The sequence below is a fragment of the Colobus angolensis genome, unplaced genomic scaffold (assembly GCF_000951035.1).
Source record: "Colobus angolensis palliatus isolate OR3802 unplaced genomic scaffold, Cang.pa_1.0 Scaffold7, whole genome shotgun sequence".
NCBI lineage: Eukaryota > Metazoa > Chordata > Mammalia > Primates > Cercopithecidae > Colobus > Colobus angolensis.
Genome location: NW_012120709.1, coordinates 822977 through 839166, shown reverse-complemented (window position 1 = coordinate 839166; position 16190 = coordinate 822977). Strand labels below are relative to the sequence as shown.

The following is a 16190-nucleotide window of genomic DNA, read 5'->3' as shown; positions in this document are numbered from 1 at the left end:
TTTAGGAATGTCAGAAGCAGGAGTGGAAGAGGGACTTTCCTTCAGAAACTCTTTATCACCCCCAAACATCCTGGGTTCTCCACAGCCAGCTTCCTGGAAGCTCTCCTACCCAATTGCAGCCTGAGATGTTCCGAGGATAATACAAGGGCAGATGTTGTGTGGATCTGCCTCAAGGCCTATGACTCAACAGGATGACAGAGCCTCCCTGGCAGATAATGAAATTCTCTGAGGACTGCAGGAAGCCAACAACAAAACCCTGAGGTTTGGACACTCCAGGGCTTTCCCTGGTTCCTTACTAGAAATGGAAGCCCCACCAGCCCATATTGAGCTTTATAGATGGAATACCTGGCACTAGCCAGTGGTGGGGAGAGGTGAGGTGGGGAAATGGAATGTCGAGGAAAGGTGCTTTGAAGTAGGTGGGTCAAGGCCTTGGCAATGCATGAGCTGAGATGGCTGTAGGGGAGAGCCCTGCTGTGGGCTTGAATGAGAATGCACATGTTACAACAGCACTGTTTATTTTCTGGCCCTGCTCAGGGTGGCTAGGATTGGACTGATCTCGGTTCAAATTCCAACTCTGCCATTTGTGAGCAGAATGATGTTTACAAGTTTCTCAGCCTCTTCAGGCTCAATTTTTTCATTCATGAAATCATGAGCTGTTGTGAGAATTAATTGAGATAGTCTATATCTATACAAAAAAGGCTTAGTTGACATCTGGCAATATTATATACCTAATAAATGGTTAGAATATTTTTCTATAATTCATCCATTTCTGACTTAGCTCTGGCACAGTACACTTCATCTCTGAGTGTCAGTTTCCTCATCCCACTTCAAGACCTCACTCGGTTCCCATTTTGGCACCTGACTCTGTCCTCTGAGGACCTGCACCTTTCTTGGACATTCCATTCCATCCTTTCTTGGATCTCAACCCAGGCCTCTGAGAACCACACTAATATCAGCTGCCCACAATGATTTCCAAATTTCAGCCATATTGATTCCTTTTGTCTGTGCTTCACCCACTTACTGCAACACTGCCCTACTTTGTCTTGGATGTCTTCATCTTTGCAGGATATAGACTGATTATCTGAACTGGAACCAGCTATTATGGTATCTGTTGCCTACCAGAACTAAGCTTTTCCCTCAGCACCAGAAGCTCAACACTTACCCAAGAGCAGTGCTTCCCTTTAGGCAAACCTAGATACAGGTCTGGTTTCCCTTCCTATTTTCCAGCCTTGCCCCAAAGATTGCAGATAGATGACATGGTAAACACACAGAGGGATAAGGCAGAGCGTGGAGATGGTCACAGTGTGCAGTTTTTAGCCACCCCTTTGTTACGATGATCCCTAAGGCTTCTTTCAGTTCTAAAATGCTCTGATAGATGATTCTATCGGCTAGGTTACAAAAGCACCAAGCACCAGTGGGAAAACCACACTTTCTTTCTCTCCTCTGCCTTTAGGAACTTTGGTAACAAGCCTAGGGCCATTGAATCAAATGCTATAGGTGTGCTGAAAGCAAGGTGAAGTGATGTGGTGGTGCCAGAAGCAGTTGTATAATCAGATAGGTTCCCACAGCCAGAAAAGGCTTTCAGTGAAGGCAGAGATATTCAGAGGATGTGGCCCCAACTGTCATTCATTCATTCATCCATCCAGCCACCCAGCCAGCCAGTCATCAAATATACACCATGAATTTGCCATGCTAGAGTGAAAGGGGTGCAAAGATGAATAAAACAAGGCATCTGTCTCAAGAAGCACACAGGCTGTTCAGGATGCAGACAAGCACAATACAGAGTGATGATACGTGCTGTGACATGGAAATCTGCAGGGGCTATGGCAGCACTGAGAAGGGAGGAGAGATTCTCCTTCACACCAGGATGGGGGTTGGTAAGAGGTGGTGGCAGGAAGAGATCCCAGAACAGACAACTTAAGCAGAAGCTTCAAAGATGAGTAGGAACTTGCCAAGTGGAAGAGAGATGATAATAGCAGTCTTTGCAAGGGTTCACAGATGTGCGAGGGAAGGATGTATTCAGGGATTCAGGAAGAGGCTGACACAGTGAGAAGGGAGAGGGTTGCTAATAGTGATGGGCAGCAGGGGATGAATCTAGAGAGGCATTCAGAGGTCAGATCTGGAAGGGCTATGTGTTGAACTAGGGTGGTTCATTTTTTTTCCATAGAGTGTGAAGAGATGCTGGCTTAAGAACTTCTAAAAAGTGGCTAGGGCAACAGTATGACAGGAACAAATGACAGGTGGTTTTTGGGTGGAATGCATCCAAATTTCCTCTCTCAAAGCTTCCCATCTTCCTTTTGGAGACTATCTCATTGTGTGCAGCAGTCTTGGTTGGAAGACATACCCTGATGTAGTGCAGAAGGTCTGCAAATGTTTATTGCCATATAGGTTACCCTGTTTTAGAGGTGGGCACATCAGAGAGTATAGCCTGCTGTTCTCTATGTCTGTCTTGCTCTCACTCTTGTATTACCAGTGCTTGGCACAAAATAGATTCTCAATAATATTTGCTGAATAAATGAATAAACAACAAACAAATGGGAGACATATCCTTGTGAAAACATCTGTGAGTGCATTAACCTCAGCAACCTTTCATCGTCCATTTATAGAATGGCTCCTACCATCAAAGTAGGTCTCTATGAGATTCGAGGGATGGAGAAGGGAGTAGACTCTTAGACCTGACAGAGGACCACAGCTCTGTGTCAGGGTATGGTTCTTACATTTGTATGCTCTGCTCCAGGAAAGTAACAATATCTCCATCATTTAATGCTGAGTCACATTAATTGAATCATCATAAAGAAGGGAAAGAGCTGACCTACTCTGTTTAGACTGGTTGCTTTATCCTCAATTTGAATGTTTGCTGGCTGCTGAGACGAGAGATGAGCAAAACAGGAACAGAGTGCCTGACACATGTTAGGTGCTCAAAGATGTCTGACCAGCTTCCCACCTGGCCAGGGCAAGAGCTCATTAAATGATGGCTGATGGTCCTCATAACACTGCAAAGTGGGCATTCTTACTCTAGCATTCCATGTTAGAGCCCAGGGAATGACAGATTTTCTCAAGGCCATAAAACTTATAAATAGTGAATTTGGGATCTGAACCCAGGTCTGTCTGACTTCAAAGTCCATTCCCTCTCCTCTCCACTCAGCTGCTCTTGAAAAGACAAACAGCATGGGCACACACTGAGTACAGTGGATTGACATAATGAGGTGCAGACGCTGAAGAGTACCATGCTATCAGGGACATCAAAAAGAGTCATACCCCCTCTGGTGTTGGCAAAATGATGAATTCCAGCATGGGATAACCAGGCTCCTTCCTCCAAAGTCCATTTTTCACTGAGGTCCATGCTTCCAGCAAGTCCCTTGCATGTGTAGCTTTCAGATCAAATGGAAGCAATCTCCTGAAATAAATAATGAATATAAGAAAGGGATGTGAATTACCATTGATGTTCTCTTGGGGAAGGGAAGCTTTCTTGAAGGAAAGTGGTCAGTTTCTAGCTCATTTCATTTCTTTGGCACACAAAGCTTGTTGTCTAGATTTGGACATGGCCTGAGTGTTAAGTTGCTCAAGCCCACAAACCAGATTTCCTCACCATTCAGTTAACAAATGTTTGTTATATGCCAGGCTTTGAGCAAGAAATTTACTATTTAGTTCTGCATACTTTATAGACTCCTAGAATTCCAGGGCAGGATATAGGGGGATCTCAATTTTATTTCAAAGGTATATACTCTTCTATTTGCCTAAAAAACAGACTGAAAAAATTTGAACTAATAAGTTAGAAGCAGTTTTCATTGTATTAGAATTATGACTACTTTTTATCTTTTTTGTAACTTTCTGCATTTTCAACAATGAACATGTATCACTTTTGTAATCTCAAAAAGGTATGCAATAAATATTATTTTAAAAGAACACTTCAGAGCCAAGAGGGACCATGGAGACCAATTTTCCTTTTCCTCTTGAAAACTGTGATAGAAAGGCACAGTCACAGGGGCTCTTGGCTTTCATAAAAAGATCATTCCCACTCCATCGGCCACCTCTGAGAAGGCCAGCCTGACGAATCTCTCTATATGCAAACTGTACCTGGGCTGATTACAACTCAGGGCCAAACTCTTGCCCATATGACAAAGAGATCTTGATAATGCTCTGTATGTGGCAGGTTCTCAAATGAAAGTGGTTGAATAATTGAACATGACTGATTCACCGCATCTGTGAATGCAGCAAGTGGGACATCCACATAGCAGAAGTCCTGTCAGCCTAACTAGGATAGGCACCAATCATCATTTGCTGTAGTCAGCCCAGCTGGCTTGATTTGGTCTCTAGAATGCTGTTCAGAGTTGCCCTGCGGGTTCCTGCGCTGCCTGCCAGACTGCAGACATGGTAGATTGACTTGTTTTTTGGCTATCTGCCTAGAAAAATATGATACTCACGGGAGATGCACCAAACAAATAACAATATCTAATAAAATACTAGGAAGTACCAAAGAATGTAGTGTACTTTTTTGGGTACTACTTCTCTAGCAATTTTTGTTGAATCCAAGTACCCAAAAATTTTAGAAGGGAATTCTAGACCACAGTGAATATGGCACAGTGCAATGGTGAGAATGTTGGACTTATCAATAAATCCAGATTTTAGCCCTGACTCTGCACTAACTGGATGACTCTGGGCAAACCAGTTACTTTCTCTGGGCTAATTTCCTCTTGCAAAGACCTGTTCAGGCTTCCCAGACTTGCAACCTATAATAGTATGCTTTTGTATACAAAGGCTACCTATCCACCCATGTCAGTGGATTGAGGAAGCTGCATTATTTATCCATTAGCCAACTGAGACATCAACACACAAAAGTTGGCTGATTGAGGCTAGAAGTAGTCTGCCATTGAACAAGACACGTTCTCTGTGCAAAACAAAAACATATCTGGAGTAGAAATCCAATCTTGGGTCATAATCACACTGGTATCGTCATTTAATCAACTGAACTAAATATCCAACATTTTATATCTTTGCTGATTATGAAATAATATTAACAATAATACTACATCCTTAAAAAGCAACACTTATTTACAACAGGTAATTCAAAATCACTTCATTAATCTTTGCAGTATCTTTGGGAAGTGAAATAGAGATTCCAAGAGCTTTGTTTGACAAAAATAAGCTTTAGTGATTAACCGAAGAGTGATTTTCAAAGTAGATTCCCCATCTCTCTTGGCCCAGTGGCCTAGGTACCCTCTGGATTCCAGGAAACAGATTTGCAAGATGATACGGATGTGTGAGGTTAGGCTCTCACATCCATGATTTTTAATCTGAACTACATAGGCTCATGGCAAGTGTTTTATTAACTTCAACCTGCAACCCCTGCTGGTTTCTCTGATGCTTGAATTTCACACTTCAGCTTGGGAAAACCAAGCACTAAATATAAAATGAAATGGCATCAAACACAAGTATTGTGAGGAAGGCTTTGATCCATCACACCTGTTACTGAAATTCCAACACCTTCCTTGAGCCACAGGAGGCCCCAGAGTTGCTCAGGAGACTCTGGAGCCTAGAAAAGAGTTTTCAGGCCTCAGGCCATATAAAATAACTCACTGAAGAGTTTCTATTGGGTATTTCACCTCCATCCAATTCAAAACGCTGCCATAGACAAAGTCCATGAAGAAGAAACTAAAATGTAATGCATCCTTGAGAATTTAATGAAAAAGCATAATGCAACCATGGAAACAGGAAGTGAAGAAATATTTTACGCTGAATCAGCCAATGACAGCACAAATACTAATATGCCTGATAAGTTGGGGTGGGTGAGTGGGAAAGACTGTCAAAAACTTACAGCTGTAATTCCGTCTTTAAGAATCACTTTTTAAGAACTAAACTACCTGCATAGATGGACATTGGGGTCTATGGAATACTGGAATACTATGAATGCATAATTGGCACTTCATAAATATTGGTTGATTGAATGGATGAATAAATGCTCAGTGTGGGTGAGAACTCTACCCAGATTTTAGATCTCATAAAGCTCTCAAAGGAGATTTGTCTACACTGATAGAGTGGTGTGAGACAGACCAGCAGAACAGACCTTTGGATTTAAGAAGGTTTAACTCTCCTGTTAAAACCCATAGACCAGAACTCTCCTGAAACTGACACAGCCTCCTGTTTTATGGGTCTGCCTCTAGAGTCATCTACCCAGCTGCCCAAGCCAGAAACTTGGCCATCCTCGACTTATTACATCTCACATCCAACTGATCACCATGCTTTTTCCTTTCTTTTAAATGTCTCACTAATCCATCTCCATTTTCATTGCCTCAGCCTTTGAGAACTGCCATCATCTCTCACTGAGCACTGTGACAACTTCGGTGAGTCCCTGGTCTTCATTTTCTCCAACCCATTCTCCACAATTTAGTTGTAGTAGTATTTTTAAAGCACACATCTGATCATGTCACTTCTGGATTAAAATACTCTAGTAATTCATTGTTCCCAGGAGAAAGTCTGAACTATTTAACGTGTTATATAATGCCCAACTATTACAAGGCATTTGCAGTCCCTGAATAAGCTCCCTTCTTCAGTCTTTTGTATATTCACCCATTCCTAGAGCTCTAGCAAGACTGTTCTTTCTGCCCACCCTCTTCACCTTGCTAACTCCAACTTATCTTTCACATCTCATCTTAGACTTGTTTATGTGTTCCTCAGAGGCTCCCACAGGCTCTCTGTGCTTACCTCACTATAGCATTTTTCACACTGCATTGCAATTTTCTGTTAATATATCTATAGTTTAGTTCATAGTTATGCACTTGAGAGCAAAGATCCTACCTTATTTTTATTTGACCCTAACATTTGCACAATGTCCTCATAAGGTAGGCACTTAATATAGATTTGCTGAATGAATGAATATGTGAATGAAGAGTGCTGTTTGTCACAAGTGTATTTCAGCTTAACATGTCTTTTTGAAAAGTATTCTGTTTGCAACCTCACCCAATGGGTGAGGTTCTCTGGAAGGTTCCAGCTTCTCTGGAAATTTCTCCATCTCAAAACCACACCCTATCTGCCTCTGTTTCCTGGCCCCATTCTGGCCTCCTCATCTGGTCTAACTTGCCTAGATTCCCCCACCTCTTCTCACACTTTAGCTTACATACCTGCCCTTCCACCCAGCATGCCACTGGAGTCCCTGCCACTCACACTCCTGCCTCCTTCCCCAAGCTTGGGATGAATCTATATTCTTGGTTATCCACAGGAGACACCTGCCACCTAATGCAGCCAAGTCACACTGGGACTTCTAACCACCAGTTCTAGGGCCATTTCTGGCACTGGAGACTTGATCTAGAAATACAAATTCAGAAAAACCCTAGTCATACATTGACTATGCCTTAACTGCCTCTATATGACCCTATCTGTAGAGAAGGAATTAATTAACTAGAAGTGCCATGTCTGGGGAATCAGGTAGCATATTCCATCATTCAGATTCAAGCAACCCCTGCTTCTAATGCATATGAACACTAGCACAGCAAACAAGTGTACTTGCTGGTAACTTACACTACAAATCAGGATATATATAAATGTATATATACTGACATACAAAAATGAATTCATTCATTCATTTGATAAATACTAACTTGGTGTCTCCTAGGTACTAGTCACTGCACTAAACACATGGAATAGAAAAACAACAAATACTGTATCTTTCTTCAAGTAGTTTTCAAACTTGAGGAGGAGACACATATGTGAACGTACCATTACAGAACAACATACTAAGTACAAGCATAGACGCATGCACAGGGTAAACCAGGGATCTGCAAATAATGAAATCTGGAAGTTGTTAGGGACTTTAGTTCAACTCTTACCTTATGCATGACTTTCCAGTATATGCTTATTCAGCCAATACTTAAATACTACCAGTGATAAGGAGCTCACCCCCTCCCCAGGTAGCCCATTACATTTTTGAACGCCTCTGTGAAACAATTCATTTTTAGAGTCTCAACAAAATAATAATATTCACCAGCAATCCTCAGTGCTGCTGAGCTGTTCCCGGAACTCCTGCCCTTTGTTCTGTCCTTCAAAGGCTGCTTGAAGGAAAGATGCTCTCCAACCTTGCAGATTTAGACCTCCTTCTTCAGTGAGTCAGGAATCAGAAGAAATATTCCATCTTGGTTGCAAGTAGAGGGTGTAAATCTTTCTGGTCACACTCAGAAGACAAACCAAACAACCCACTGAAGCACAAGAGGGAAGAGGTCACACAATGGGATCTTCCTTCTCCACCAGAAATACTTAAGATCTCCATTATCTAGGATCTAGGTCTAATTGATGTCAGCTACCCAAAAATCCCAATCATCAGTGGCCTGTGGACCACAGTAGAATGGAGGGAAGTCTCCTCTTGGGCTGCTCCAAGGGTTTGGTTCTGACAAGTTTCCATTTCTAAGCTTGAAAGGTTATTTTCCTTCTAACTCCAAATAGTTCCAAAAATATCAGAATCTACATCTTCACTCTTAATATTCAAGTAATAAAATTCAGTGGCACCTACAATAATCTTACACTTGTTTGGAAGAGAAAAACATTCTAGGTATACACTGTGAGAAAAAAAATACCTTTTTACATGAATAAAAGTACATGAAATGCTAGAGGGATAGACTCCTCCTCTGTCTAAAATGGCTGATGTTTAGAGAGTTGAGATACTTATTCTAGGCTTCTTGTTTGTTTCCAAGAATTCTTACTGGCTTTGTAGAATTGGAGAGTTTGAGTTACTTGGAAAGCATTATTTCAGATTGGTTTGTCCAACTGAGCAGACTATTTGTGAAGCTGCTGGGGAATTTATTGATGTCAATATTTTAAATATTCCAATAAACAATTTATGCTACTTCTCTCTAAGGAGATGTGGCAACAAGCATATTTTTAGGAAACTAATGAAGTTTCAAAATTGTGAGGTCCTTTGCAGAACTCTTAGCGACTCAGGCTTTTCATCTCTGAAGTAGATCCATTGAGACTACACTCAGAAATCTCCTCTACCATGAAACCCTACCAGGCAGACTTATTTCTTTCTTCCTTTGTGCTTCTCACAGCTTTTTATATTCCATTAGGACAATGATTTTTCCATTGCAGGATAATACTCTCCCATTAGAAGGTGTCTCCTCGTGACAAAGTCACATCTTGTTCACTCTTCTGTTCCCACTGTTAGCACAGTGCATGGCCATACTCAGGCTCAGGTAATTCTTGTTGGATGAAGTAGACTGACATACCGACAGCTGAGAAACTCAAGTGAGTCTATGCCTGCAAACTCCTCACATAAAGCAGGGTTAAATCGGCAATCATAATGAAAGATTTGTCATTAACTTCTGCCATTAGGCAGCACAATGCCCAAGGACACTGATGAGCAAAGAAAAAGGAAAATAAATATTTCAAAAGAACTGGGTTTTCGTCTGGTTTGTGGCTTTTTAACATAATGACTTGGGACAAATCACCTTATCTCCCCAGAGCTTAGTTTTTCTTGGGTATGAAATAGAACTCATAAAGTTTATTCTTCCATCTTTGAATTTTGTGAAAATCAGATGCCAACTGGAAAATCATCAAAACAGTGCACAAATACATAGTACTGTTATCATTTCAGTAAATTTGCTTATAGAGCTCACTTGCTATGCAGCACTGAATTCCAACTTGCTTGCTTAACTTAGGAAGTGATATAATATGTGAGAGGCAGTATATATGTAGTGTAAGAGCAAGGACTTTGGAGACAAATCTGGTTTTAAATTTTGGATCTATGATCTGTGAGCAAGGCATATAACATCACCCATCCGAATTTTTTCCATCAGTAATAGGGTATCATAGCACAAGCTTTGTAGGGCTATGGTAAAGATTAAGTGAGAAATATCTGTAATGTACCTAGTACAGATCCTGCCCAGAAATAAAAACTCAGTAAATGACAATGGCAGTTATTTCTATTATTATCATTATTAACACTTGAAGTAGATACACTTCTGGAAGTGACATTGTCCCATCTGCAGACTGCATTGCATGAGGAAACAGAATAACATGTGAGGAAACATTTATCTCAAAGGATAAGCTGCTGGCTAGAAAACACTTCTCTGAAAAAAAAGATGTGTAAAAAATGGGTGAGAGTGCAAACAAGAATCCATTGATATGTGCCAGTTCTAGAAAGGGAGGGGAAAAACTAGTCAGGAAAGAGCAACAGAGGTGTAGAGGCAGAGGAAGGTTCTGTAAGGACTTGCTAAGATGGAGCCATAAACAATACCACCTGGGTGTGGGAGGTTGGGAAACCCCAGCAGAGGATTAAGTGTTTCTATGAGAGAGAGGGAGCTAGGCTGAAGTCTGTGAGGCAAAGAGACAAAGAGCCAGAGTAAGATAAACTGCCACAGCTCTCTGATTATAAGCCAAGAATAGGATATTGACATGGGCCCCACAGCAAAGGGCTGTTGTTAATATATAGATCTTTACAGCCATACCTGAACAGGGGAAAGCATCACAGTTGCCATCCAATCCAGCACTGTCCATTAGAAAGAGAATGTGAGCTGCATATATAATTTTAAATATTCTAATAGCCACATGTGTTAGTCACCTCCAACTGCTAAAACAAAATACCACAGTCTGTGTGGTTTCAATAACAATTATTTATTTCTCACAGTTCTGAAGCTGGGAAATTCTAGATTAAGGTCCTGATCAATTCTGTTCCCTGGCAAGGACTTTCTTCCTGGGTTGCTGATGACCACCTTCTCCCTGCGTTCTCACATAGTGGAAAGACAGACTCTCTGGACTCTCCTCGTTCTTATAAGGATACCAATTCCATCATGGGGGCCCACCCTAAAGACGCATCTAAATTTATTCACCTCCCAAAGGCCCCACCTCCAAATACCATCTCCTCGAGGGTTAGGGCTTCAACATATGAATTTGTGATAGCACAAACATTCAATCCATAACACCACATTTTTTTAAAAAAAGTAGTACAGGTGAAATTAATTTTAATAATATGCTTTATTTAATCCACTTTAGTCACAACACTATTTTAACATGCAATCAGAATAAAACATTTTTATTGAAAATGTTAGATGTTTTTCCATCCCAAGCTTTGAAATCAGTGAAATTGGTATCTATTTTCACGTATGCCACTTATGCCACATGTCCACTTGGACTATCCACATTTCAAAAGCTCAATAGCTACACATGGTACAGACCCCATTGCAGAGGAAAATGAATTTTATTCCCCTGACCTCCTAGGCTCTTAAGATCTTTTAAAAGCCTAGATTCTTACAGCCAGGAAAAGGCCTTTGGAGATGTTGCATTCAGAGATCTCTACATATTCTCAACAGGTTTCCCTTTAGCATGTTTACTTTAATTTAAGCAGTTTCACACCTGTTTAAATCCACCCTCCAATTCAATATTCACTGAAGGCTGACCTAATGCTTGGCCTGGACAGGTTAATCATGGTTTATGTTCCATCCACTCTCTCTTCTAAGGGAAACTACCTTACCCACACCCTCCTCCTTCAATCCCCAGGCACCCTATTTCTTCTTCTGCTCCCCACCACCTCTTTAGCCCAGCTGACCAGGAATGGACACATGACTCCATCTGTGTAGTCACCTGGTGTGGAAAATCTCGCTCAACCAGGGCGGACAATTGATGGGCCAATCAGATCCCCTGTCAGGAATATAGAGGCAGAATCAGCAAATAAGGAGAAGCACCAGAAGACACACTCACAAAAGAAAACAGAGAGGGAAGGAGAGAGCTACAAATATTGGGTTTCCAGACACTTCTCAGATTTCTTCAGGGAGGGGTTTTAGGTGAGGGAGGTATGTGGCTTGGAATAGCTCCTCCTCAATCATTTTCCACATCAGGTTTCCAAAAGCCATTTCATTTTAACAGAGTGATTCTCCAGATGAAAGACGTTTGAAAGGCTCCTGTGAGAGATCTCAACATAACAGTGATTCCTGGAGCTCTGGTAGAACCTTCCGGTACCAGCCACAGTCTGGGCTTCTGAGGTGCAGCTGTTTCGCTGTTTCTGGTTTTCCATGCGATCCCTGCACCTTTCATGGTCACGACTAGTTTACAAGAATCCTTTATATGCTGAGGGAGCCTAAGTGAATCTACCTTTTAATACAATTGCCTCCCACAGAAAGGGATATTTTCATACATATTTGAGCAAAGTTCTTTTCCACATCTCCCCTTGGACTTGATTGCTCTCAATCTCAAGGCAGGACTTAGGTTGACAGAGAAGTGATGGATTACTTTTGATCACATCCCCAAGTAATTATATTCTGAAAATACCTCAGTACAGTGGCCTTCTGGGGACCCTTTTAAGTCTCACATCATCTACAGCAGTGGTTCTCAGCTGAGGCTGCGCATTCAAACTGTCTGGGGAACTTCTAAAATATGCTGATGTCCCAGGCCCTCCCTCAGACTCCGAAATCAGAAACTCTGGGGCAGGTCCTTGGGTGCCTGTATTTCTTAAAAACCTCCCAACTAATTCTAATGTGGGGCCACAGTTGAGAAATATTGTGTGATACACACGATGTGCCCTTACATAGACTTGGGTTCCCATCACAGAAAACCAGATACTGTTTTTAATTATTAAAAAAAGCATACTTTTTTTTTTAAAGAATACATAGTGAGGAATTATCCAAAGTAAGAAGTTTCACTCATCAGTAGTATTCCCAATGGTCCCACTCCCTAGAGGTAACTATTGCAGTTTTTTATGTGTCCTCCAAATATTACCTATGCTTTTTCAAATATTTTAATATCTCTCTCTCTCTCTCTTTCACACACACACACACACACACACACACACACATTTTCCCTCTGGCTTTTTGTCTTAGTAATATGTCTTGATTATTAGCCTAGAATTTCTTTTTGTATAAATTTATGGGGCACAGGTGTAATTTTGTAACATGCATAGATTGTATAGTGGTGCAGTCAGGGCTTTTAGGATAGCCATCACTCATATAATGTACATTATACTTATTAAGTAATTTTTTATCATACACCCTGCACTCTACTCTAGCATAGACATTTCTGATAAAGAAAAATAGTTTCAGGGCTTGAGTACTTATTTTTCCCAAATAATAAAACAAAACACTGTATAAAACTAAAGTAATGAAAACAGTATGATCTTGTTACTGGAATAAATAAATAATTTGTTAGCACAGAATAGGAAGTCAAAAAAATAATCAATAGAATTGATGTAGTATATGAAAATATTGGCATTTCAAATTAGTGTGGAAAGAAAGGATACACTGTTCAATAAATAGTATTGAGATAATTATTAGAACAATTGTCTATTTGTTTTATTAAGTGGATTCCTATTTTATAGCATATAAAAATTAATTAAAGATGAATTAAAGTCTTCACAATAAAACTAAGCATGTTAGAAGAAATAATTTTATAATTTTGGCATGGGAAATATCTTACTAAATAATACATAAAATCTAGAAGTCACAAAATAACTTTAGACAGATTAGGCTACATCAAATTTAAATTTTCTCTAAAAAGAAAGACAGAATAAAGAAAAGTAAAATAAAAATAAGGAAATGAAAGGTAAAATTTATAACATGTATACAAAAGATTAATATCCATATTTTAAAAGTTTTCTATGTATCAATAAGAAACTCACAATCAACAGAAAGCTAGATAAGGCTATGAACTGATAATCAATAGATAAAAAATATGAATTATAAAAGCATAAAAAGATATTCAATGCAACACTCAAAGAGTCAAGTTAAAACAATCTTGATATCTTTTTTTTCACTTATCACATTGGCAAAATGTTTTAAAAGATTAATATAAGAAATGGTGACTATTTGAAGAGACGGATATTCTCATACTTTGGTAGAAAAATATGCTAAAAATAGTTTTTAAATGGCGATTTGGCACATCCTCACATCCTCTAATATACAAATTCATATGTCATTTGATTTAGCAGTTTCACTTCTAAGTATCTATCCTATAGAAAGCAATGACAAAATAAGTGCATACGAAGATATATGTAATATGACATTTTTTGTAATAAAAAAAGAAAACATTTTAATGACTGTCAATAAATAAAGTAAGGTATAGTTATATTGTAAATCTCACATAGCCATTAAAACAAATAAAATGACTCTATAAGAACTGATATGAAAAGTCAGTAAATTGACATGTAAATTGTGAACAGCCAGGTACAAAACAATTTACAAAGAGGATCCAATTTTTGTCCAGGAAAGATACACATGCACATTTTTAATCACATAGAGAAAGACCTTGAAAGAATAGCAGACTTTTAATAGAGATACTTCTAGGGAAGTCAGTGAGATTTCAAGCTTGAGACTATGAAGCTTAGAAGGAAACTTTATTAACACCATATATTTTACATAGTTTTACAAGGCATATTTATTAAATATGTAATTTTTTAAATAATTAAAAGAAGAAAGTTTTCTCACTGTTTTAATTTGTGCTTTCTAAATTCTGAGTTTATCTTTCTTTCATATGTTTATTGGCCATCTTTATTTCTTTTCTTCTGAGCAGCCTGTTCATGTACTTTGCCCATTTTTATTCAAATTCTTTTTTTGTATTGAATGTACTATTTAAAATTTTTAAAGTATATTTTGCTCCATTGCATAAATGTTGCAAATGATTTTTTTCTATTTATCATTGTATTCTGATTTCATTTATACTACTTTCATCACATATGTTTTATTTATATTTTATGTAATTAAATGTATCAGTCTTTTCTTTGTATAGCTTCTGAGTTTGGAGCCATGCTTAAAAAGTTCTTTTCTACTTCAAGATTATTACATAATTTACCAATATGAAAAATTATTTTTATTGCTTATATTTAATATATGTTGTTATTCATCTGGAATTTATTTGGAGACAGGAATCCAGCTTTAACTTTCCTTTCCAAATGTCCTTTCCCTCAATACCACTGGGTTGAAACACCACATTGCCATTTTTGTTGGCTCTTTCTGGACTCTTTATTTTTTTCCCACTGATCTCTACAGTTTTGTACCCGTACTTTAATAATTATATTTTGTGACATGCTTTAATTATCTAGCTAGTATGACTAGACTTCCCCTCTCGTATTGCTTTTCCTGCCAGAAATTGTTTGTCTCTTCCCATTTTCAATTGTAAAAGTTTATTGAGCGATAAGATGTTACAGACTCACTTTTACCTTTCCTCTCCTCTAAATATAAGTAAATACTCTGGAAATAACTCAACAGATGATTGTAAAAGGACTCTGAAAGATGGAAAAAAGAAAGTTGACTGGCTAGGGACTTCAGGATGTGAGACACCATAGTGAGTTCCCTGGGTTTTCTTTTTATCTCCCATATATCCCACGCTGAGCACCAGGGAGGCTTACAACCCCAAACCACCAACAGGCATAGAATAGAAAAACAAACATGAAAAGCCTACTGTCTCTGGCCAAAGGCAGGGAAAGGGTGAGCCCAGAAGAATCCTACCAGAGAAATAATCCTCTGGTCCTCGTGCTGAGCTGCAGCAAGACCAAGAGACTGATCTGCCTGCAGCTGCAATAGTAGCACAGCAGACTGAACCACTCCCCACCCTACACATGCTGGCAAGCCCCACTCTCTTCAGTGTCAACATCAGCAAGCCCCATCCAATACCAGAATGCTGGTGGGCTCCATCTGCATCACCATCAGTAGGGTACCTATCCCATACCCAAGACAACAGGTAGGCCAATCCATCCTCAGGGGAAGCATTAGCAAACCTGAACAGGACCCATCCCCTCCTTCATACCCACCAAACAGCCCATGAGGCACTTGCAGTAATAAAGCAGGAGCCCAAATAGCAGCAGAAAAACAAGGTAGACTGTATTAGCATTGCAAGAACTCTGAAAACAAATTGTCATTGGAACTACAACTCACAAAAGTAGACTAGAACTTACACTCTAAGCCCCAAGAGGGTGACTGCATACTAAAAATAAAAGATCTAAGTGGTATGAAGCTTTTTCTAAAATAATACCCAAAGTGTCCAGTGTACAAGTGGAAGTCATTCATCACACCAAGAACCAGGAAACATACAACTTTTCTGAGAAATGACAATCAACTGATGCCAACTTTGAAGAGACTCAGATGTTGGAATTATCTGCAAAGGATTTGCAGATTTTAAGCAAAGGACTTTTTTTTTTTTTTTTTTTTTTGAGACGGAGTCTTGGTCTGTCGCCCAGGCTGGAGTGCAGTGGCCGGATCTCAGCTCACTGCAAGCTCCGCCTC

General features: G+C 39.5%; 1 protein-coding gene across 1 annotated transcript in view; it reads right to left on the bottom strand.

Annotated features, from left to right (window-relative positions):
* Positions 1–16190, bottom strand: part of AMOTL1 (angiomotin like 1) — a 171581-nt gene that overhangs the window by 144787 nt on the left and 10604 nt on the right. Inside the window, exon 2 of the mRNA XM_011926574.1 lies at positions 3259–3397. Coding sequence (XP_011781964.1) covers positions 3259–3343 — 85 coding nt within the window. The 5' untranslated portion in view covers positions 3344–3397. The remainder of the gene's footprint in view (positions 1–3258; positions 3398–16190) is intronic.